General features: G+C 35.3%; 1 protein-coding gene and 1 pseudogene across 7 annotated transcripts in view; one reads left to right on the top strand and one right to left on the bottom strand.

Moving 5' to 3' along the window:
- The window catches only part of ATRX (ATRX chromatin remodeler), a 298793-nt gene that overhangs the window by 23355 nt on the left and 248887 nt on the right, over positions 1 to 26551 (bottom strand). For 6 of the 7 annotated variants that reach the window (XM_004777108.3, XM_013048169.2, XM_004777110.3 and 3 more), the window contains 2 exons: positions 7142 to 7319; positions 5682 to 5876 (listed from right to left, as the gene is read on the bottom strand). In XM_004777108.3, the coding sequence (XP_004777165.1) occupies positions 5682 to 5876; positions 7142 to 7319 (373 nt within the window). Of the gene's footprint in view, positions 1 to 5681; positions 5877 to 7141; positions 7320 to 25562; positions 25730 to 26551 lie in introns of those variants that run through there. The other variant, XM_013048170.2, reaches the window with a different exon arrangement.
- Positions 18343 to 18990, top strand: LOC101672607 (annotated as a pseudogene).

The raw sequence follows: 26551 nt of genomic DNA, 5'->3' as shown, positions 1-26551 counted from the left end.
TTTTGAAATTAAAGAGTTACCTGAATAAACTGGGGAAAAAAGGCATCCTAACAGGTATCTTTGCATCTATTTTCCTTTCTCCAATCCATCCTAAACACTGATACCCAAAGTGATTTTTCTAAAATAAAAACTTGATGTTGGCGGTTTTCTTAAAATCATTACAATAGATCCAACAGCCTGTAACACAATGTCCAAACTCTAACTTCTATGATCTGATTCTTGTGTCTCTCTAGTCTTTTCTCTTATCTCCTCCCAATGCCTACTCTCCCTTACTCTATCTCCTTTTACTCCATTACTTTTAAACTAAAGGCACCTAAAACTTGCCTTGCTGTTTGATGCGCATGTTTCTTTATCCTGCTCTTCCTCTTGAAGGGCCTTCACCTTTTGCCCTCATAGCAATGCAAATTGCTACCCACTTCTATTTCCAACATCAGTTCAAGTCCTCCTAACTTCCCATCTCCAACTTTTCCAAGAAAGAACTGACTATTCCTTCCTTGATGTCTATACAGATTTTGTATTATAGGATCCATAACTTTTATTACATCTACTTGCTTATAATAAGTAAACTGATTGGACTCTTTAGGGGCAGGAACCTAGTCTTATTTACCAATGTATCCTTAGTAACAGCATAAACAGTAGTTTGCAGGTATCTGAAAAGTTTTTAATCAATGAATGAATAAGCTTCATTATTTAGGTAAATTTTTCACTGCCTACCTACTGAAAGCTACAGTTTAGCATCAGTTATTGGGTTCTCTCATTTATTTTCTTGAAGTGTTTGATTCACTCCATAACCAGCACCCTATTACTATAAGGCCTCATTCCACATTTTACTACCAGGCTAATTTTCCAAAAGCCTACATTCATCATATAACAGGCCCATTCATAAACTTATAGTGAATACTATTTTAAATCCAAATGCCTCCACTTACCTTTCATGGCTCTCCATAAACTGGCTCCACCTAATCCACACCTCACCCACCCAATTTCAACTCTTTACCTGGCCAATCTCTTCATCATACCTTGAGTCAGGTACCTAAATCATTATCTTTCCCTTTGCCCAAATTGTTTCACGCTGCATTCAAACCTCATTATTTCCTAATCCAATCAAATACTAACCACCTTTTATTAGCCAGTCAGATTTTTTTCCCACCAAAACTGTACCTGAATGCTCCATTTTCCATTTTTTCAACCATACACTATTTGGTCAACACATTAAGTACCAGTCACATCCGCACTTGATTATTTTTCTTGAAATAATGCTACCTTTCTCTCCCCAAATACACCATCACTTCCTTCAGGTAAATCTCATACAATACCCTATTTTATTTCCTTTTAGATCCCTGACAGTTCTTAGTTACTATGATAGTCAGAAAGGCACTGTGGTATAGTATACTGCTTTTTAAATTTTTTAAAAATATATTTATTTGTTTATCAGAGAGTGAGAGCTAACGAGCACAAGCAGGGAGAGCAGCAGGCAGAGGGAGGAGCAGGCTCCCCGCTGAGCAAGGAGCCTGATGTGGGACTTAATCCCAGGACCCCAGGGTCATGACCTGAGCCACCCAGGCATCCCCAGCACCCTGTTTTAAAACCTTTTTTAAAAAGCACTAATAGGGGCACCTGGGTGGCTCAGTGGGTTAAGCCTCTGCCTTGGGCTCAGGTCATGATCTCAGCATCCTGGGACAGAGCCCTGCATTGGGCTCTCTGCTCAGCGGGGAGCCTGCCCCCCCCTCTCCGCCTACTTGTTATCTCTGTGTGTGTCAAATAAATAAGTAAAATCTCCCTGATATGAGGAAGTGGTGATGCAACATGGGGGCTTAAGTGGGTAGGAGAAGAATAAATGAAACAAGATGGGATTGGGAGGGAGACAAACCATAAGTGACTCTTAATCTCACAAAACAAACTGAGGGTTGCTGGGGGGAGGGGGTTTGGGAGAAGGGGATGGGATTATGGACATTGGGGAGGGTATGTGCTTTGGTGAGTGCTGTGAAGTGTGTAAACCTGGTGATTCACAGACCTGTACCCCTGGGGATAAAAATATATGTTTATAAAAAATAAAAAATTAAAAAAACATCTTAAAAAAAGAAAGCACTATTAAGTTATGGGAATAAAAAGCAGATACTAAAAAAAAACCCCCTAACATCCTCTGTTTAAATTAAATCATATGTTGCAACCCAATGCATAAAAGAGATAAAAGGAGAGGGATTCTGATTGAAATGGGATATGGGGTTTGCAGTGCTGCCTGTCTGGCCTTCCACTACTCACTTAGCCACAAGGTAGCCCTGGAGCACCTCTGCTAATCTACTGGAGGTTCCTTCGAATACAGTTTGAAAACTGTTAAATTCAAGTTCTAGCTCTAACACTTATTGGTAACATACTCTTGGGTAGTCACAAACTAAACTTCAGTTTCCTAAGATAATAAATATGTATGAGTAAGTCCTTTGTAAAATGAAAGCTTTCTATAAATTTGAGGAATTTACCACTTCATAAGCTATGAGCTAAACTGGCTATATTATACAATCTCAACAGTTACACCACACAATGGTATTACCTGTGAAAGAATTCTATATTTTAAAATCCAACTTTATTTAAAATAAAGCATTCTAAATGTCATTCAACTCTAGGAATCCTGGGTCCTCTGCTTTATTTCTTCTACTTGGACTTAACTGTCTAATCTCTACTTGGGGAGCAATAAAGTATATAATGATAAGAGTACATGCTTTCAAGTTGGGCAAACTTGGTTTGAAGGCCAGCTTCACCACTAATTAGGTGGGTAAACTTGGGTAAGTTACATAACCTCTTCAAACCTTAATTTCCTCATCTCAAACATGAAAACAGCATTGTTAGCTTTTCAGATGCCACTAGATTAAGGAAGATAATCTGAACAAACTGTTCTGCATACAATATGAAACACAGTAAGAAACCAGTAAAAGTTAACTATTATTTTCCTTTTGGGAAGAGCTGTGGGAGAGTTGAAGCACTCTGTGTTAATGTATCATTCAGTCCTCCTTTTTCTTTTGTTCTCGGGCAAACGGTTATAGCACCAAAAGCAAAACACAGTAAGTAAAGTCTATAAATGAAAAAAGCACGACACCTTTAACAACTCAGATTACCAAATTATAAAACATATGGTTTCTTTCCAGACATCCTATAACAATTAAATAGCATTTCTTTCCCGCTGGATTTTTAAAATCTTCTTTAAAGCACAGACAATGCCTTGTTGTTCTTAGTATACCCTCACAGTATACCTCAAAGTCAGCAAATAATCAATAAATGTTTATCAATGTAAACAAATATTCCTAAAATCAGAAATTTACCATATAGTGAGCAACTTCAAAGCAACTGCTTCCTGAATGTTTGCTTCCTATCAGAAATATTACTAAGTATGATATATTTCTTACAAAAACTGAAGCTTAGAGTTAAGTATAATTTTAGGAAAGATACTAATTAGATAAAAATCATTCTCAAATTGAAAAGGGAAATTTCACTATTTTTAAAGTCCACGTCCTTTAAAGAAAACTTCTTGCCATACAGAATTAAGTAACTAGTAAGAAAGCTGTTGGGAATATAAGAATTAAATCAAGGCAAGTGAACACTATGTAGCTGTTTTTTAAAAAAGTAGAAGTGTATGTACCAATATGGAAAGATGTTCAAGAAACACCTAGGTAAAAAGAACAAGTCATAGAAGAATATATATGATATGATTCCATTTGTGTTTGTTTTTAAAGGAATACAAATTTACATACAGAAAAAATTCCAAAGACTATTCAAGATCCTATTCATATTCTCTAATAACATAATTAAGAAAGTCAATTCACTATCAGTTTAATATTTCATAACATTAAAATGAAATTATATCCTTAAAGTGTTTTAAATATAACATTAAAAAAGCAGATTTAAACCCCCATGTGGGGCGCCTGGGTGGCTCAGTGGGTTAAGCTGCTGCCTTCAGCTCAGGTCATGATCTCAGGGTCCTGGGATCGAGCCCCGCATGGGGCTCTCTGCTCTGCAGGGAGCCTGCTTCCCTCTCTCTCTCTGCCTGCCTCTCCATCTACTTGTGATTTCTCTCTGTCAAATAAATAAATAAAATCTTTAAAAAAAAAAAAAACCCCATGTGGCCCTAAGCCATTATCAAAGGGATTTGATAGAGACTGTCACAAAAACTCTTTTTTCCTAGATGCACTATCAGTAAACTTTATTTTTTTATTATTTTTTAGTGTTCCATGATTCATTATTTGCTTATCAGTAAACTTTAAATGTAATAGTTCACTGATTAGAGAAACAAAATATTTTTTATATAGACAAAATATATTTTTAAAAAACCTCCAAATGGTTAATGTTCATGTTACTTGAATTGACACGTATATTAAAGGTTAACTGGAGAAATCACTGATTCATGTTACCATTAAATAGTTATTTATTACTCCTACCTTTTGTTGCTTTAATTGTGTCTAACCATATGAAGAACTGAGAGGTTCTTCATAGAAGGTTTGGGGGCTTTTTTGTTTTGTTTTGTTTTGTTTTTCTTTTTTAAACAAATGACTAAAGTTACTTTGGTAGAGTGATACCATAACTGGGGAGCTGCTCTTTCAAGTCTCAGCTACATGGAACATTAAATGCTTGAATTTGAAGCCAAGACAACAGGAAAAGCAACCCCTCAACAATTCCCCCTAAAATGGCCTTTTATTTTTTTTTAAACACCTGTTTCTTTTCTTTTTTTTTTTTTTAAAGATTTTATTTATTTATTTGACAGAGAGAGATCACAAGTAGGCAGAGAGGCAGGCAGAGAGAGAGATAGGAGGAAGCAGGCTCCCCGGTGAGCAGAGAGCCTGATGCGGGACTCGATCCCAGGACCCTGAGATCATGACCTGAGCCGAAGGCAGCGGCCTAACCCACTGAGCCACCCAGGCGCCCTAAAATGGCCTTTTAGATTAACTAGAATATGTTTGAACATATTTAGATCATTATTTTAGACCAGAGAACATGTGGCTTTCTCTTATGTTCAAAAAGGTCAAAATGATATCTACCATCATAATAAATTTCTATACTAATCTAAATAATGTCTTTTTTAAAATCCAAGAACAATGGACCAGAAGACAGATTAGATACTACTCCTGGCTCTGCCACTTATTAGCTGGAAACCATGGGCAAGTCACTGAATATCTCTGACCCTAGGTTTCCCCACTTACATAAAATATAAGGGCTTGCCAAGATTACCTCTAAAAGCATCCTTTTCCAAGTGTGAAAGTCTTACTCGCTTTGTGACAGTGAAAAATATCAAGAGACACTTATTTGCTGATTCCTAACTGCTATATGACAGCAAAGGATGTTAAGGAAGATATATTTCAATTTCATATAGAAATATTAAAATTATATATGACCTCTACTGGAGATTATTAAAAGAGAAACATACTATTTCCTTTACGGTTTCTGCACAGCAACTTTTTCCCACAGGGCTGAAATTTTTACTTGGCATAAAATACACATTTCAGATTATAGTATCTTTTTGCAGTTTTATGTGGAGAACTGACTAAGCACCCTCTTATTGAAATACAATTTTATTCTTTTTGAAACAATCTGAAATACAGCCTTAGTTAAATGACTAACTTTCACCATAATAGTAAAGTATCTTTGGTCCATGGTAGGTTTTTTTTTTTTTAAGCTAATAATCTAAAGATGTTTACCTTTGGCAGCATGGGAGTATCCCTCTTCTTCTTTTTTTCTGAATTAGGGTCATCTAATAAGTCTGGCTCAAAAGTATAAAGTTCAGTAAGCTCATTCATGGTAAAATGACGCTCAACCTGCTGCTGATCAACAACTCGGAAAGACAGTGACTGCTTAGTTACTTGCCGATCATAAATCTTATCTTCCATGGTTCCCTTTGTAAAAAGAAGGAATAATATATAAATAACAAAACTTCATAGTGATATACTCCCATAGAGCAAGTTTTATTAGCAATGCTGCTTAATTCATGAGAGATTTCATCTGTTCACCATAGTTTACCTTAAGAAAAAAGAAAAGTATATTACTGATAATCATCCTGTATTATCTGACCAATATACATGCAAGTTTTGCTTTACATATTTCTGTACTTAGTGGAAGTAGAGTAGTTAGATACCAAGGTGAACAGAAATAAAGAAGTAGATGAAATGACATTTTAGAGGGTTATAAAAATAGTAATTCAAGAAAGCAGTTTCGTACCTTCTCAGTGGAATATAAGCGCTCAATAGTTACTATAAAAAAACCTTTCTATCAAGTCTTACTTTCTATCATTTCGGGATAGAAAATTAACAAATAAAATGCCTTATCTACTACATATATATCATTTTAAGCCAGAATGTAAAGGAGCTTTTAATTTAAATGACAGGAAAGGGGTTACACTGCAGTTTACCAATTATATTAAGTACCACAGAAGATCAAAAGAGTGAGGATTAATCTACCAATATAACTCAGTCTCTGGTTTAGAAGCCCAGATTTGGAGGCAGGTGGAGAGAATCGCATCTGTTCCCAAAACATGAGTAACAGTAAAAAGGCAACTTGATTCTATAAACCTGTATTACCTTATACTGCATCCACCTCTTTGATTTTACTCGTTTTTCTTAAATTTCAGTTTGTTTTTTAATATCTGAGTTTATATTTAAATGAAATGACTTTAATATTCTTTTCCTAGAAGGTATTTAATATTCTTTGTAATGATTTTTTTGTCATTATAAGTTAACTTTTTCTTCGTACTTACCCATGTTCTTCAAATTAAGAGAGTATCTAGTAGCCACTCAAGACAATGATCATTTGACCTTTACATCTATAAGTAAATCAGATTAACTTATTTGCTTTTCTATGTATGCTAAGTAAAAGAACTATAAATGTTTAACTTTTTTGAACGAGCAAGAAAATTCTAAATCTGTTTACCCATGCAAATCCATCTCAATCTGAGAAAGCTGACATTATAGACATGGATGAACTACAAAACAGAAAATCCTAAGAAGCCAAAATTGACCTCTGCTGCTTTATGTATAGGATTAGGGTTGATGTTTTCAAATTTATTTGCTTCTCTATAATGCATACATGTTTGGCACTCTAAAAACATTATCAATTTCACCCAACCTTTCACTATGAAAAAAGAAAATACAAACTGTAAACCTACCTGAGCTAAGAACCTATATACATACACAGGTTTAGTCTGTCCAAAGCGATACACTCGGAATATACTCTGGATGTCATAAGATGGATTCCAAGAAGCATCAAATATAATCACTCGATTGGCAGCTACCAAATTAATTCCAAGAGATCCTGCTTTGGTAGAAATGATAAACAATCGTCCTCTGAAAATAAAAACATGCATAAATGCTTTAGTAATAAGTTCTCCATAGATATTTTAATTATGATATGACTTTTTAATCCTAAGGTGGTTTTCTGAACAATTAGGAGTTCAAAGAATTCATTTCTCACTTACTGATGAAAACAAGACATGTCTAAGGAGTCAGGTTGAGGATTTATATGTACAGGAAGAATCCTACTGCTGGCAAACAAGAGTCTGATTTAGGAATAAAGATATATATGGAAAGCACATGTTTACAGAGTATTCAAGGTATATACAGATCAGTAAATGTAGAAAATCCATGTTTAACTCCAAGGTTCATACTGCGTTCAGTACTGTTATGAGCAATAGCTAAATACATCAAAATAAAGGACAGTGTGCAAGGGCCTAACTGTAGTAGGGATGAGTGAAAGGCAATTGTAATATAGTGTAATGACATACAGAGAGAATATGTAATAAACATAGGGAGAGGTTAGACAGATGCAAGATACTAAAGTAGTTAAAATTGAAGCAAGAAGAAAGAGGGCTCCAGGAAGGATGTGTTAAAAAAAAAAAAAAAGAAGAAAGACCAAAAACTAACTGTAAGATATCTGGGAATAAACCTAATCAAAGAGGTAAAATATCTGTACTCTAAGAACTATAGAACACTTATTAAAGAAATTGAAGAGGACACAAAGAAATGGATAAACATTCCATACTCCTGGATAGGAAGAACAAATATTATTAAAATATCTAAACTATGAAAACCAATCTACACATTTAATGCAATCATGAAAGTATTTTTCACAAAGCTAGAACAATCCTAAAATATGTATGGAACCACAAAACATCGTGAATAGCCAGGCCATCTTGAAAATGAAAAGTAAAGCTGGAGGTATCATAATTCCAGACTTCAAGCTATATGACAAAGCTGTAGTGATCAAGACAATATGGTACTGGCATATAAACAGACACATTTATCAATGGAATAGACTAGAAAATCTAGAAAAGGACCCTCAACTCTATGGTCAACTAATCTTTGACAAAGCAGGAAAAGAATGCCCAGTGGAAAAAAGGCAATCTCCTCAACAAATGGTGTTGGGAAATTGGACAGCCACATGCATAAGAATGAAAGGACCACTTTCTTCCACCACACACAAAAATAAATTCAAAATGGATGAAAGACCTAAATATGAGACAGGCATCCATCAAAATCCTAGAGAACACAGGCAGCAACCTCTCTGACAACAGCCACAGCAACTTCTTACAAGATACATCTCCTGAGGCAAGGGAGAAAAAGCAAATATGAACTAGTGCAACTTCATCAAGGTAAAAATCTTCTGCACAGTGAAAGAAACAACAAAACTAAAAGGCAGCCCACAGAATGGGGAAGATATTTGCAAACGATATAACTGATGAAAAGGTTAGTATCTAAAATCTATAAAGAACTTAACAAACTCAATACCCATAAAACAAATAACCCAGTTAAAAAATGGGCAGAAGACATGAAAAAACACTTTTCCAAAGAAGACATACAAATAGCTAACAGACATATGAAAAGATGTTCAACACCACTCATCATCAGGGAAATACAAATCAAAATCACAATGAGATACTACCTCACACAGGTCAGAATGACTAAAATTAATAACAGAGGAAATGACAGGTGTTGGAGAGCATGCAGAAAAAGGGGAATCCTCTTACACTGTTGGTGGGAATACAAGCTGGTACAGCCACTTTGGAAAACAGTATGGAGATTCCTCAAGATGTTAAAAATAGAACTACCCAGCAATTACACTACTAGTTATTTAGCCAGAGGATATAAAAATACTGATTCAAAGGCACACATGCTCTCCTAATGTTTATAAGAGCAATGCCCACAATAGCCAAAATATGGAAAGAGCCTATGACCAATGAATGGATAAAAAAGATGTGGGGTGTGTGTGTGTGCACGTGTGTACACACAGACACAGACACAGACAGAGTGGAATATTATTCTGCCATCAAAAAGAATGAAATCTTGCCATTAGCCATGATGTGGATGGAACTAGAGTGTATTATGCTAAGCAAAATAAGTCAGAGAAAGACAAATAGCATATGATTTCACTCATTTTTGGAATCAAGGAAACAAACAGATAAACATAGGGGAAAACAGAGAGGGAGGCAAACCATAAGAGACTCTGAACTGTAGAGAACAAAGTGAGGGCAGCTGGAGGGGACATGGGTATTAAGGAGGGCACTTGTGATGAGCACTGGGTGTTATATGTAAGTGATGAATTACTAATTTCTACTCCTGAAACCTCAATTACACTAAATGTTAAACAACTAGAATTTAAATAAAAACCTAAACAATAAATTTTAAAAAAGAAAGAAACTAATAGATTGCATGCTGTGCTGTAACACAAGAATCTAAATTTCTGAGAATGTGGGAATGAATTAGTTGACAGGTTCATAGAAAACTAAGCAAATGTTAAAACAGAAACCATTAATTGAACAAAAATGAACATGTGCATGAAAAGGGGAAAAGTAATCATAGTATTGTAAATGGCTTGTGTGTGAATATTTACATAATCACAATAAAGCAAACACTCCAAATACTATAACATTACAAATAATTATAATATTGCAAATATTACAAAAAATATTTGGGGAAAATAAATAAGGAAAAGCATGCATGTGCATGTGGATAAATTCCCATCTTAGATTTTAGAAAGAATATATGAAAGTAAATACCAGGAGAATTGCCAAGAGCTGAAATCTGTTACCTGGAGCAAGTTATATGTACCATGTGTAGGAAGGGGTTGGTCAAGGGACTGGTTTTGATCTCAAGCCTTATAGAACCGTTTTTTAAAAATATGTTAATATATTACTTCAATATAAATAAAACCAATTTAGAAAGATTTTATGTAACATTTTTTAAAAATATAAACAAATCTAAAGAAAAAAACCTACTCAGTTCCATTCCCCAGAAACAAACTCCTTTCAAGTTATGGTATTTTTCTAAGTGTATATATTTTTGGTTTTCCATAGATATGGTATCTGTGTATATAGTTTATATTATGAGCATTTCCTCAAACATCTTGGTAAACACCATGCTTGGCAGCTAAATAATATTCCACTGGATGACTATATTATTTGTTTACTGTTGGCCAACTTAGGAGTGAGAAAACCCCTGGAATATAGCACACTTTCAAAATGCCTTTATACACCAAGCCTCACTTTCTGTAATTTCATGAAGGGAAATAAATAACTAAAATGCCATACTGACTCTATATATAGTATTATACACTAAAATGCAAAGATGCTCAAAATTTAAATAACAGGAGAGAGCTTAGAATTAAGTAAAATCCTGCAGAAAATAAACACAGGTGCTAAATTCATGTTTTATATTTACTTGGAGTTACCACATATCTAAGAACATAGGCTACAGAAATTAACAAATGCAAGAAAATATATTCATTCACAGTTATAGATAAGATCATAAAGTTGAAAATAAAGAATATGTACAACACAAAGGACTAGATTACACTCTGCCTATTCAATGAGTTACATTACCAATAAAAACCTACAATATTATGTGGAAAAAAAGCAGGATATAGAACATTATTAAGTATAACTACAACTGCACTAAGAAACAAAACATATACATACATACAATGTTAACAATTCTCTTTGTGGTCAATGAAATTATGATACTTATTTTCTTTACATTTCTCTGTATTACTACAGAGAACAAACTGTGCTTTGTTTAATTAATGGACATATTTAAGGGATTATGGACAACTGGGGCACCACAATTATTCCAGTTATTTATATCTATTCTACACCAGTAAAAGGATCAAGCATACAGAATGGCATAAACTACATAGGTTAAACACACACACACGCATACTAGGAAACCCTGTAGAGAACTTCAAAATTCTTTGGTAGTTGAATGGGCTTAATAAGCATGTTTATCAAATTGCTATACATCCCAAGTACTGAATTAGACTGCTAATACAAAAGATGAAAAAATACCCACTCATTGCCCTAAAGGAGTGCAACTATAAGACAAAAAAAAAAACAAAACATAAAAATAAGCAGTCTAGGGGCACCTGGGTGGCTCAGTGGGTTAAGTCTCTGCCTTCGGCTTAGGTCATGATCTCAGGGTCCTGGGACTGAGCCCCACACTGGGCTCTCTGCTCAGCAGGGAGCCTGCTTTCCCCTCTTTCTCTGCCTGCTGCTCTGCCTACTTGTAATCTCTCACTCTCTCTGTCAAATAAATAAATAAAATTTTAAAAATCAGTTTAATTTACAATAATGGAGGTACTGATTTACATGTTATTGATGTGATCAATGACATATTCTGGTTTTTAAAAGCATGTAAGTGGGAAGCAGAACTGTTTAATTTTGTGTCCAAAAGAAAAATAAACAAAGTCAAGTAAGTAAGTAGTAAGAATTATTTTACAACTATTTAACTTCTAATATTATTCAATACAGAATATATAAATCCATACTGAGACAAGCTAATTATAATATTTTTAGATTTTCCTAATACTAAACATCAGTATTAAAATATACACTCAAACACAATTAAAATATGAACTATTTGAATAATGCTGCTATAAACCCTCTGGGTATGTGTTTTGGTAAAGACATGTAAGCATTTCTATTAGGTATATACCCAAGAGTAGAACTGCTGGCTCATAGGGTATGTATATAGCATTGTTAAAGCTGAACAAGTAGTTCCCCAAAGTGGTTATTCCAATTTACCTTCCCACCAGCAGTGTGTGAGAGTTCCAATTGTTCCAGATCCTTGATAACTCATGGTATTACCTGTCATTATTGTAAACTTTAAAAAAAATAGCTTAAGATTCATAAGACTTTGTAACAGTAGCATAGAGAGTTCCACTGTACCCCTCATCCAGCTCTCCATAATGGCACTAACTTACATAACTAGAATACATTGTCAAACCAGGAAATTGATGTTTGTACAATACTGTGAACTCAGGGTTATTTAATTTCACCAGTTTTTACAGGTGTTTTTTTGTTTGTATATAGCTTCATGAAATTTATCATGTATGTAGACTCACGTAACCATAGGCACAAAACTGTTCCATCGCCACAAGAAAAAGCCCTCTTTTGTGTTATCCCTCAGTATTTACACCTTCCCCCACCACCCCTAATTTCTAGCAACTATAATTGTTTCATATCAAGAATGCCATATGAAAGGAATTACATCGTACGTAACCTTTTGAAAGTGGAATTTTTCACTCACCATATTGCTCTTGAGATTCATCCAAGTTCTCTGGATCAGTATCAATAGTTCATTCCTTTCTGTTGCTGAGAACTATTTCAATATATAGCTACAATATAATTTGTTTATCCATTCACATGTTTTAAGACACTTGGATTATTCCCAGTTTTTGACTATTATAAATAAAGGTGCTACAAACACCTATGTATAGGTTTCTTTTTTTTTTTAAGATTTTATTTATTTATTTGAGACACAGAGATCACAATTAGGCACAGAGGAAGGCAGAGAGAGGGGGAAGCAGGCTCCCTGCTGAGCAGAGAGCCCCATGTGGGGCTCGATCCCAGGACCCCAGGATCATGACCCGAGCCGAAGGCAGAGGCTTTAACCCACTGAGCCACCCAGGCGCCCCTGTGTATAGGTTTCTATGTGAAAATAAGTTTTCATTTATCTGGCATAGATTTCCAAAACTGTGACTGCAGGGTTGTATGGTTAAGAATATGTTCGTTTCTTTCTTTCTTTTTTTTTTTTTTAAACACCCAGATGTTTCCCAGGAAGAGCAGCTGTGCCATTTTATATTCTCACCAGCACTGTGGGTGAGATCCAGTTTCTGTGTGTCCTTACCAGCATTTGGTAGTATCACTTTCTTTTATTTTAGCCATTCTGACAGACGTGAACTTTCTATCCGGTTGTGATTTCAGTTTACATTTCCCTGTTGGCTAGTGATGAACATCTTTTCAAGTGCTTATTTGCCATGCATAGATCCTCTTAAATGAAATGTCAGTTTAAGTCCTTGGTCCATTTTCTAGGTGAAAATTGTAATTTGTTTTCTTCCTGTCACATTTAAAGGATTTTTATATATTCTGAACATGAGTCCTTTATTAGATATGCTATTTGCAAATATTTTCTCCAAGCCTGTGGTTTGTATTTCCTTTTCTTAACAGGGTCATTTATAGACCAAAGTTTTTAATTTTGATTGTACAATTATTGACTTTTTTCTTTAATGGATTTTATCCCTTTGGTGTCATGACTAAAAACTTTTTACCTAAATTAGCTTCTGAAGATTTTCTTCTATGCTTTCTTAATAAGTACAATGTTTCACATTCAGATTTATGACCCTTTTTGACTCAATTTTTGAATGGGGGTTAGGGTTAGGTCAAGGTTCGTTTTAGTCTATGAATATCCAATTGTTTCAATTCCATTTGTTGAAGAGACTATCCTCCCTTCACTGAAACACTTCTGCACCTTTGTCAAAAACGTTTTTAACTTGCATTTCTCTGATGATTAATAATGATGAGCACCTTTTTGTATGTTTATTGGCTATACGCATACCGTCTTTTGTAAAATCCTTTTGAAGTTCTTTTCTCATCTTTTTATGGGAATGTCTGGTTTATCCTACTTATTTTTAAGAATTCTTTGTATTTTCTGAGTAAGAGTCCTTTTTGGATCTATGTATTAAGAATAACTTCTCCTAGATATCTGCAAATGACATATCCAATAAGGAGTTAATATTCAAAATATATAAAGAGCTTATACAACTCAACATCAAAAAACCCAAATAATTCTATTAATAAACGGGCAGAGAATCTGAATAGACCTTTTTCCAAATAGGACATACAGATGACCAACAGACACATGAAAAGATGCACAACATCATTAACCAACAAGGAAATGCAAATCAAAACCACAATGAGGTATCATCTCATACCTGTCAGAATGGCTAAAATCAAAAACACAAGAAATAACAAGTGTTAATGAGGATGGAGAGAAAAAAGAACCCTCATGCATTGTTGGTGGGGATGCAAACTGATAGAGCCACTGTGGAAAACAGTATGGAGGCTCCTCAAAAAATTAAAAATAGAATTACCATATGATTTAATAATTCCACTACTGGTTATTTACCCAAAGAAAATGAAAGCACTACTGCAAAAAGATATATGCACCCCTATGTTTATTTACAGCAGTATTATTTACAATAGCCAAGATATGGAAGCAACCCAAGTGCCCACTGATAAATGAATGGATAAAGAAGATGGGTGTATGTGTGTGCCACACACACACAATGGAATAATACTCAGCCATAAAAAAACAAGATCGTGCCACTTGAGACAACATGGATGGACCTGGGATGGACCTGCTAAGTGAAGTAAGTTAGAAAGAGAAAGACAAATACCATATGATATCCCATCATATGATATTTGTGGAATTTAAGAAAAAAATGAACAAACAAAAAAGAGACAAAAAACCAGATTCTCAAATACAGAGAACGAACTGATTGTTGCCAAGGGGAACTGTGTAGGGGAGGGATGAAACCGATGAAGGGGATCAAGAGTATGCTTATTTTGATGAGCACTGACTAATGCATAAAATTACTGAATTATATTCTGTACCTGAAACTAATCAAACACTGTATGTTAATTATACTTCAATAAAAAAATGAAAACAAACTCAACCCCCCCAAAAAGGTATGTCTATATAAGCATAGAAACTCTAACCATAGTTATATCTGGTCTACTGAATTATAAATAACAACATTTATTGTCTTTGTGTTTTTCCATATTATCTTTAAAAATTAGAAATCAGATTCTCCTACTTTGTAGCTTACATTTTAATTCTTTTTAAAAATTATTTATTTATTTATTTGAGAGGAGAGAGCAAGACAGTGTGAGAGACAGAAAGTAAGAGAGAGCGAGCGGGGGAGGAGGAGCAGAGGGAGAGGGACAAGCAGACTCTACGCTGGAGCGTGAAGCCTGACTCAGGGTTCAATTCCATGACCCTGAGATCATGAAATCAAGAGTCAGACATAAACTGAGTCACCCAGGCACCCCTTGCCTTTTCATTTTTAATATGAAATTCCTTTGATGACAAGAAAGTGTTAATTTTAATGAAGTTCAACTTATCTATATTTCCTTTTATGGTTAGTACTTTGTGTGTCCTGTTTATGAACGTTTTCTTTTTTCTTTTTTTTTTTTTTAAGAGACAGACAGCAAGCATTCAAGGGGAGAAGGGGAAGAGGTAGAAAGAAAGAGATTCTCAAGCAGACACCCCACTGAGCAAGGAGCTCAAAGCAGGGCTCAATCTCATGACCCTGAAATCATTACTGAGCCAAAATCAAGAGTTGGACACTTAACTGACTGAGCTATCTAGGTGCCCTTACGAGTTTTCTTAATGCAAGATTAGGAAAATATTCTTTCCTGTTTCCTTCTAAACTTTTGTTTTAGCTTCCACATTTAAATCTACAAACCATTTGGAGTTAGTCATCAGGGAAGTACAGACTAAGACTATTAAGTCTTGGGGCACCTGGGTGGCTCAATCAGTAAAGTGGCTGCCTGTGGCTCAGGTCATGATCTCAGGGTCCTGGAACTGAACCCCACGTTGGGCTCCCTGCTCAGTGGGGACTGCTTCTCCCTCTCGCTCTCTCTCTCGAATAAATAAATAAAATATTAAAAAGAAGACTATTAAATCTTACCAATATGCTACTAGGGGAGTGCAAATTGGTACAACCATTTTGGAAAAATGTTTTGGCATAAACTAAAGCTGAATGTGTACACATTATCACTAAGCAATCTCAATTCTGGGCACATACACAACAGAAACACATATATATGTTTGCCAAATGACAGAATAATCTTTAAAAAGTTGAATCTTTGGACTTCCACTTCTAGGAAGATGAGAGTAGACATACTGTTCCCTATTCCTCACAATAAGTAAAGCTAAAGACCCAGGACATTATATATAAAACAATCATAAATAGTTTCTGAAAAGTGAGGAGGAGACAGACTGGCTAGGGACCTTGAGTCCTGAGGAACAACATGGCACTGAGTTCCACAGACTTTCTTTTTGTCTCATAAATCACAAAATGAGTGCTAAAGAACGCAGCAACCTGGAAATGCCACTGGATGTCGCCCAAAAAAATCTCCCAGGAAAATCCTGCTCTCACTAGCTGAAGGGCCAAAAAAGGGGCACCCTGGAAAGACAGAAAACTTTAAAACACCACTCAATTCTAGTCAAACAGTACAGAAAAATGTGGTGCACTTCCACCCTTGTCACTAAAGGCTAAGTGGGGCGTTCAGACTGCTACCCTCACCTAGCTGTAACAAGGCATTGCCAGAGTAGTGTCAGAGAAGACTGATTTAACAGTCTTCCCCTAAATCCAGGAGTGTCGGTAAAGACCATGTAAGGAAACCAGACATCCATCTTCATCCAGCAGTTACAAGAAAAACCCTCTCCCTCCCTACTAGGATAGTATTTAAGGAGGACTAGTGGAGAGTCGGGAATTATACCACAACTCAAACAGTAATGAGATACCTCTGTAGTGTCAGTGGAGGCCAGTCAGATAGAGGCTGTGAATAGGCAGTCCTAACCCTCCCAGCCAGGATAGGATTGGCAAAAACCTAGTGGGTAGTTTGAACTCCCACTCTTAACTGACCGTAAATTAGGTGGGACACCTCATTTTCCAACAGAACATGTGTCAAAAGAGGCCTGCTATAAAAGATTTAAGTAAGATCCAGTTTCATGACATAATAAAATGTCCAGTTAAAAAAGATCTCTGTCGGGGCACCTGGGTGGCTCAGTGGGTTAAAGCCTCTGCCTTCGGCTTGGGTCGTGATCCCAGGGTCCTGGGATCGAGCCCCACGTTGGGCTCTCTGCTCGGCGGGGAGCCTGCTTCCTCCTCTCTCTGACTGCCTCTCTGCCTACTTGTAGTCTCTGTCTGTCAGATAAATTAAAAAAAAAAGATCTCTGTCATAACAAGAACTAGTAAAATCTCAACTTAAATGAGAAAAGACAATTAGCAGACACCAACACTGAAATGACATAATGTTAGAATTGTCTAACAAAGATTGGAACAAGTAGATACATTTATGAAAATGCTTCATTAAGCAATTAATTACATACCTGAGACAAATGGAAAAAAGCAGAAAGCCTCAAAGGAGAAATAAAAGACATAAAGAAGAACCAAATAGAAATTTCAGAACTGAAAAATAAAATAAAAAACTCAACAGATGGACGAAGCAGTAGTATATAAAAAACAGAGATTCAGGAACTTTGAAACAGACCAATAGAAATGGCCCAATCTAAAAAATAGGTAGAAATCAAATTTTAAAAACCCAGAAAAACCAAACATAGGCTGAGGGACCTATAAAAATATAATAATAGATTTAACATTCTTGTCTTTGGGAGTCCTAAAAGAAGAGGAGGAAAAAAAAGAAGGGGTTATAATAGTACTTGAAAGAAATAATGGCTGAAAATTACCAAAATTTAGAAAAAACATAAACTTATAGATTCAAGAAGTTGAATGAACCATAAACAGGACAAACCCAAAGAAATTAATGCCAAGACACACCACAGTCAAACTTCTGAAACTATGACAAAAACATCTTGAAAGAAGCAAGAAACAGAAACTACTGACAGGAAAGAAAAATGATTTGAAAAACAGAAGGTTTTTAAAAATAATTAAGATATAGAGGAGGCCAGAAGGTTTCTGGCGGGGCCAACGCCAGTTTGCCGGAGCCTGTGACCGAGTGGGGGTGGAGTGGAGCGGCGGCTGTTGCTGAGTCTTTCCTCCTCCCCACGGTCCAGTCAGCAGTTGATTAGGCCATCGGCCCTCAAGCTGAGACTTGTCTCTTATTTAGTTCTGGGGAGCACCTGGCCGACATGAATGATGTAGAGGAGAACAACTTCGAGGGCAGAGAGTCTCGCTCTCAGTCAAAATCTCCAATGGGAACTACTGCTCGTGTAAAATCGGAGAGCAGGTCAGGGTTTTGTAGTCTCTCAAGGATTTCCAAACACTCAGAATCCCATTCTTGATCAAGATCAAAATCCAGGTCGAGGTCAAGGAGGCATTCTCATAGAGGTTACACTTGATCCAGATCCCATTCTCACTCTCATAGGAGACGATCTCGAAGTAGGTCATACACACCAGAATACTGGCGTTGAAGAAGCCAAAGTCATTCTCCAATGTGTAACCGGAGAAGACATACAGGCAGCAGGGCAAATCCAGATCCCAACACTTGTCCTGGAGGTGTTTGGCCTCATTTTATACACAACAGAGAGAGATCTTCGTGAAGTATTTTCTCGATATGGACCACTGAGTGGTGTCAATGTGGTTTATGATCAGCAAACTGGTCGGTCACAAGGATTTGCTTTTGTTTATTTTGAAAGAATAGATGACTCAAAGGAGGCTATGGAAAGGGCAAATGTAATGGAGGTGGATGGTAGAAGAATTCGAGTGGATTATTCTATTACCAAGAGAGCGCACACACCTACACCTGGCATCTACATGGGCAGACCAACTCATAGTGGTGGTGGCAGTGGTGGAGGTGGTTGTGGAGGTAGAGGAGGTGGCAGGTATCGAGATTCTTACTATGACAGAGGATATGATCGTGGATATGACAGATATGAAGACTCTGATTACCGGTACAGAAGATCACCTTCTCCTTACTATAGTCGGTACAGATCATGATCAAGATCTTGTTCCTACTAGAGGGTATCATGCTTAGCAAAATAAGTCAATCTGAGAAAGACAACTATTATATGATCTCCCTGATATGAGGAAGTGGAGATGAAACATGGGGGGTTAAGGGGGTAGGAGAAGAATAAATGAAACAAGATGGGATTGGGAGGGAGACAAACCATAAGTGACTCTTAATCTCACAAAACAAACTGAAGGTTGCTGGGGGAAGGGGGGTTGTGGGGGTGGGATTATGGACAATGGGGAGGGTATGTACTATGGTGAGTGCTGTGAAGTGTATAAACCTGGTGATTTACAGACCTGTACCCCTGGGGATAAAAATATATGTTTATAAAAAATAAAAAATTTAAAAAAATAAAAGATCTCGTTCCTATAGCCCAAGATGCTATTGATACACAGAATGGTTGCAGATGAGGATATATTTTTCTTTTTCTGTGTGTGTGTGTGTGTGTGTGTGTGTGTGTGTGTGTGTGTGTTTTGGTTTGGTTTGCTTTTGGGTTTTTTGTTTGTTTTGGTTTGGTTTTGGGTTTTGGGTTTGTTTTTTGTTTAATTCTGGATTTCCCCAAGCTTCTAATCCTTCTTACTTCTTAAAAAGAACCCTTAAAAAATCTTCAGTTTATTCACCATCTGCACTTTTGTCAGTTGTATTGATTGCTGTTTCCACCCCCTTTAGTATATTCTTTAAAGATGTAATTTTATTTTGAGTAGTTAAACATCTTAAGTAAAAAAAGGAACTCCCAGTATTACACTTTGTGAACGATTTTTTTCCTTTTTTTCTTTTTCTTTCTTTTTTTCCTTTTCTTTTCTTTTTTGCTTTCCCTTGCTTTTTCAGGAAAATTAACTCCTGGCTAATCAAATGAGGAAAGAAATGATCTTTTTAAAGCTTCTTTTGTGTTAGGTATTGTCTTAGACATTAGTACTAGAGTCCTCCATTTATGAAGAACTCCTTTTTTAACTTTCTTTTGGGGAAGGTAGTAACACATCAAGTAGTTCAGTCATGTCAAGTTTGTCTGGTGTGGCATGGAGCAGTCATATAGTTCAGTGTAGAAAGTTTGAAGCTATAAAGGAAAACACTTGTTCATTTCTTTTGAAAAATGAAATTTTTGAACCCTAAAAATTATGTCATTTTTTAAAGCTTGTGGACTCCTATAAAACATGTTGTATTTAAATTACAGAGCGTATCATGCTTAGCGAAATAAGTCAAGCAGAGAAAGACAACTATCATATGATCTCCCTGATATGAGGAAGTGGTGATGCAACATGGAGGCTTAAGTGGGTAGAAGAAGAATAAATGAAACAAGATGGGATTGGGAGGGAGACAAACCATAAGTGACTCTTAATCTCACAAAACAAACTGAGGGTTGCCGGGGGGAGGGGGTTTGGGAGAAGGGGGTGGGATTATGGACATTGGGGAGGGTATGTGATCTGGTGAGTGCTGTGAAGTGTGTAAACCTGGTGATTCACAGACCTGTACCCCTGGGGATAAAAATATATGTTTATAAAAAATAAAAAATTAAAAAAAAAATTACATCTGTGAAGACTTAAAGTGTGATTTTTGTTGAATTTATTGAAATTTAAGTATTCTCTTAATCAGTGAAGGACAACTATTATTTATTACTTAGAGCAATTGTATACTTTGCTGTTAGAAATTTTTGTAGAGGGACAATGGTTAAGCAGGCAATTATTGTATAGTATAGAGTCCTTAGAAGATACATGTGAGGAAAAGTAGTCTCCTTTCAAATAAAAATTAATTTCTTTGAAAAAAAAATAAAAATTAAGATATATTTAACATGAAATATTGTATAAAATTAAGGCCTATAACATGTTAGTTTGATAAATTTATATACCATAATATGATTGCCACTGTAGCAACAATTAGCACCTCCATCATGTTAAATAATTATTATTTCTTTTTACTTGTTGGAATAATTTCTAGTCTCTTAGGATTCTTAATGAGTATAATAAAATACTATAGTCTACATTCATTTGTTGGTTTAGCCACTATGAAAAAACAATATGGAGGTCCCTCAAAATATTAAAAATAGATCTACAATATGATCCAGCAATTTCACTTCTGTGAATTTAAATAAAAGAAATGAAAATAATATGTCAAAGATATATATGCCCTCCCATGTTTACTGCAGCATTATCCACAATAGTCAAGATATGAAAACAACCTAAGGGCCCATGAACAGATGAAAGGATAAAAAAAGATGTGGGGTATATATATACAATGAGATGGTATTCAGCCATGAGATAAAAGGACATTCTGCTATATGTGGCAACATGAATATACCTTGAGCACATAATGCTAAGTGAGAAAGATAAATACTGCATGGTATCACTTATATGTGAAATTCAATAAACTCAATAATAAGCCAAACTCAATAATAAAGGCACATTTTTCATAAGAAATTATGAAATCCTGAAGCAAGTGGTATGACATTTTTCAAGTACTGAAAAAACTGCCAACCCATAATTCTATATCCACCTAAAATACTCTTCAAAAATGAAGGGAAAATCAAGAAATTCTCATATGAAGGTACTCAGAAAATCTGTTGCTAGCAGACCTGCCCTAAAAATATGACTAAAGCAATTTCTCTAAAAAAGAATAGAAATGATAAAAGAAGAAATACTGAAACATTTGGAGGAAACAATATAAAGTACAAAAGAAATGAGTGAATAAGGAAGATATTTCTTCAATTTTTTTCTAAATTATGTTTAATAGTTCAAGAAAAAATTATTATACCATCTGGTAATCCACTTATGTAGAGAAAAATACTCACTTAAAACAATTACATTATAAATGGGGAAGGGAAAGAGATATAAGAGCATAAGGTTGCTATACTTCAATCAAAATGGTAAACTGATAACATCAGTTGACTATATTAAATTATATCCATATAATACTTACAGCAACAACTATGAAAGTTGTAGAAAGACAAAATGCTACAGATGAATAAAAATATAATTTCATAAAAGGTAAAAGTAATCCACAGAAAGGGCAGAATAAGATTTCAGAAAAAAAGGGGCGCCTGGGTGGCTCAGTGGGTCAAGCCTCTGCCTTCAGCTTGGGTCATGATCCCAGGGTCCTGGGATAGAGCCCCGCATCGGGCTCTCTGCTCAGCAGGGAGCCTGCTTCCTCCTCTCTCTCTGCTTGCCTCTCTGCCTACTTGTGATCTCTGTCTGTCCAATAAATAATAAATAAAATCTTAAAAAAAAAGATTTCAGAAAAAAAGAAAGAGAGCAAATTGAACAAAAAATAAAATGGCAGATTGAAACCCTACATTAAATGAAAATAGTTATACACCTGAAACTAATGTAATGTTATACATCAATTATACTTCAATTAAAAAAATTAAATGGTCTATATACACCATTTAAAAGAGACCCACAGAATGGGTAAAAAAAAAAATGACCCAACCATATGCTGTCTACAAGAAGCTCACTTCAAATATAATGAAATAGGTAGGTTGAAAGTAAAAGGATGAAAAAGGATATACCATATAAATGACAATCAAAATAAAGTAGGAGTGGCTTTATTAGTAAGAGAGAAAGTAGGTTTCAGAGCAAAAAACTTAACAAAGGATAGACAGGGACATAGCAACCCTGAATGTGTATACACCAAACAACAAACTGAAAATACAAGACACAAAACTGAAAGGAGAAACAAATACACAATTATAGTTGGAGGCTTCAACCTTCCTCTCTCAAAAATCAATAACCCAACTAGACAAAAATTAGCAAGGATAAAGAAGAACATAACCCCATCAAAGAAGGTATGGTCCCAATTTATAGAACACAACACCCAACAACAGCAAAATATACATTCTTTCAAGGGCTAATATACAATATACCAAGATAGACCCTATCTTCAGCCATATAACAAAACAACAAATTTAAAGGACCTGAAATCCCAAGAAAACATTCTCTGCACAGAACTGAATCAGACTAGAATAACAGCAAAATAATGCAAATCTCCAAATATTTGGAAATTAAAGATACTTTCTAGCTATGAGTCAAAAAGGACGTCTCCAAGGAAAAAAATAACACTAAACTGAATGGAAATGAAAATATAACATGTCAAAATTTATATGACCCAGCTAAAGCAGTGGTGAGAGGGAAATTTATAGTACTAAATACTTATGTTAGAAAAAAGGAAAAGTCTTAAATTAGTAATCCAAAGATCTACCTCAAGGAAGTCAAGAAAAAATGAGCAAAATAAAGTGAAAGCAAGATGAAACTGAAAACATAAAAAAAGTAGAGAAAATAAATAAAATGATAAAGCTCCAGCAAAATTTTGTCAAAAATGCAAATACACAAATTACCAATGGCATGAATGAAAGAAAGGCTATTACCACAGACCCTGCAGATATGAGAACAGCAATAAGGGAATGTTATGAACAATTCTATACATAAATTTGAAATTCAGTTGAAATGAACCAATTCCTCAAAAGGCACAAACTACCAGAACTCATTCAATATGAAATAATTTGAATGATCCTATAACTATTAAGGAAACTGAATTAGTGATTTAAAAGCTCTTCAAAAATTTCAAAGCTACAAAGTTTCACTGGCAAATTCTACCAAAAATTTAAGATTAATCAACACAAATTCTACATTTCTTTTAGAAAATTCAATTCATTTTATGAGGTCAACTCTATCCTGACATCAAAATCAGAAAAAGACAATACAAAAAAATGGATACAAACCAATTATCTCATAAATATCCCTCAACAGAGCATTCTCAATTTTATTCTTAATATACAAAAAGAATTATACACCATGACCAAATGGGGTTTATTCCAGGGATGCAAGGCTGGTTCAATATTTGAAAATCAATCTACATAATATAGCATGTAACAGGCTAAGAAAGAAAACTTATTAATATTAAATAAGACAGAAAAAGCATCTAACAAAATTAAATACCCATTCAAATAAAAACTCTCATCAAACAAGGAACAGAAGGGAACTTCCTACAATTGATAAAGAATATCTAAAAAATTATATAGCTAACAGCATAGTTAACACAGAATGCTCTTAATAGCAATAATGCAAGAATGTTCACTCTCATTGCTATGTAATATATTAAATGTGGCCAGTGCAATATGGCAAGAAAGGGAAATAAATGCCAGCATAAAGATCAGAAAGGTAGAAAGAGTAAAACTATCCTTACTTGCAGATGACATAACGGTCTAGTAAAATCTGAGAGAATCTATGAAATAAGCTCCTAGAACAAATGAGTTCAGCAAGATCACAGGTAACAAGATCAACACAAAAGTCAGTTCCATCTCTTCACACTAGCAATGAACATGCAAAATTAAATATTAAAAATATGATATCATAAACAATCATTCAGAAAAATTAAAAATATGACATCATATACAGTTAAAATTAAAAGTTAAAAATATGAGGGGCGCCTGGGTGGCTCAGTGGGTTAAAGCCTCTGCCTCAGCTCAGGTCATGATCCCAGGGTCCTGGAATCAAGTCCCGCATCAGACTCTCTGCTCAGCGGGAAGCCTGCTTCCCTTCCTCTCTCTGCCTTCCTCTCTGCCTACTGGTGGTCTCTGTCAAATAAATGAATAAAATCTTTTAAAAAAATTAAAAATATGATATCATATATAGTCATTCAGAAAAATAAAATATCTAGGTGTAAACATAACAAAATAAATATAGGACTTATTACTGAAAACTATCAACACTGATGAAAGAAAAAATCCATATAAATAGAAAAAAATATGTTCACAGGAGGCTCAATATAGTAAAAGTATTAGTTCTTCCCAAATGGTGGACATTTAATGCAATTCCTATTACAAGCCTTGCAAGATATTTGTAGATATATGAAGATTCTAAAATCTATATATGAAGGCACAGATAATAGGCTAGCTAAAACAATTTGGAAAAAGCATTATAAAGTAGGAGATATCATTCAACCTGTCATTAAAGCTTACTCTAACAGCTAAAATATTCAAGAATATGTGGCAACGACAGAAGGACAGACATACAGACCAATATAACAGAATAGTGAACCAAGAAATAAACTGATTTTTCACAGAAGTGCAAGAGCAATTTGGTGGAGGAAGGATGGCTTTTTTTTTTTTAAACAAATGATGCTAGAGCAAATGGATATCTGTAAGTAAAAAACAAGAAAAAGAAAAAAGTGAACTTGACCCAAACCTCACATTTTATACAAAAATTACCTCAAAATGCATTTCAGACTTAAACATAAAATACAAAATGTAAAATGTAAAACTATAAAACTAAAGCAAAGGAGAAAATCTGTATGAGCTAGGGCTTGTGGAAGAATTCACAGATTTGACACCAAAAACATGATATCTAAAATTAACAAACTAGACTTCATTGAAACTAAAACATTTTGCTCTGTGAACAACCTTGTGAAGGGGATGAAAAGACATGCTGTAGACTGGCAGAAAATACTGGCAAACCACATACGTGACAAATGCTTCATATCTAAATCACATAAAGAATTTCCAAAACTTAACAAAATGGGCAAAAAGACTGAAACGTTTCACTAAAGAGGATTTACAGATAGCAGATAAACATATGGGAAGACTGTTCAACATAACCAGACATCAGGGAAATAACAAATTTAAGACAGAATGAGTTACCACTACACACCCATCAGAACATCCAAAATAAAAAATAGTGCTAACACCAAATGCTGGCGAGGATGCAGAAAAAGTTGACCTTTCACACTTTATAGGCGGCACTGCAAAAAAAAAAAAAAGTTCAGCCATTCTGGAAAACAGCTCGGAAGTTAAAACACCAGTCGCTTACCAGGCAACCTAGGTATTATACTCCGGGGCATTTATACTAGAGAAGTGAAATTGTAGGTCTACACTAAACCTGTACACAACATTCACAGCAGCTTTTTTTTTTTTAATATTTATTTATTTGAGAGACCAAGCAAGCAAGCAGGCAGGGGAGGGACATGAGGAGAGGAGGATAAGCAGACTTTCTGCTGAGGCAGGAGCCCACTGTGGGGCTTGATCCTAGGACCCTGAGATCATGACCTGAGCTGAAATCAAGAGCTGGATGCTTAACTGACCAAGCCACCTGGACGCTTCCCCCCAGCAGCAGCTTTATTTGTAATAGTCAAACCTGGAAACAACCAAAATGTCCTGCAATAGATGTACAGTTTGTCTTAAACAAAACTGTATATCCACACCATGGAATACTACTTAAAAAAAAAAAAAAAAGGAATGAACTATATATATATATTTTTTTTTTTAAAGATTTTTATTTATTTATTTTACAGAGATAGATCACAAGTAGGCAGAGAGGCAGGCAGAGAGAGAGAGGGAAGCAGGCTCCCTGCTGAGCAGAGAGTCCGATGCGGGACTCGATCCCAGGACCCTGAGATCATGACCTGAGCCGAAGGCAGTGGCTTAACCCACTGAGCCACCCAGGTGCCCCGGAATGAACTATTGATACACAGGACAATTTGGATGGAACTAAAGTGTATAATGCTGAATAAAAAAAAAAAGAGCTCAAAAGATCACATATAGTATGATAGCATTTATATCAGTCT

This window comes from Mustela putorius, unplaced genomic scaffold (genome assembly GCF_011764305.1).
Source record: "Mustela putorius furo isolate JIRA1106 unplaced genomic scaffold, ASM1176430v1.1 tig00003862_pilon_pilon_pilon, whole genome shotgun sequence".
Lineage (NCBI taxonomy): Eukaryota > Metazoa > Chordata > Mammalia > Carnivora > Mustelidae > Mustela > Mustela putorius.
The sequence above is the reverse complement of the archived record's forward strand: the minus strand, read 5'-3'. Positions and strand labels throughout refer to the sequence as shown.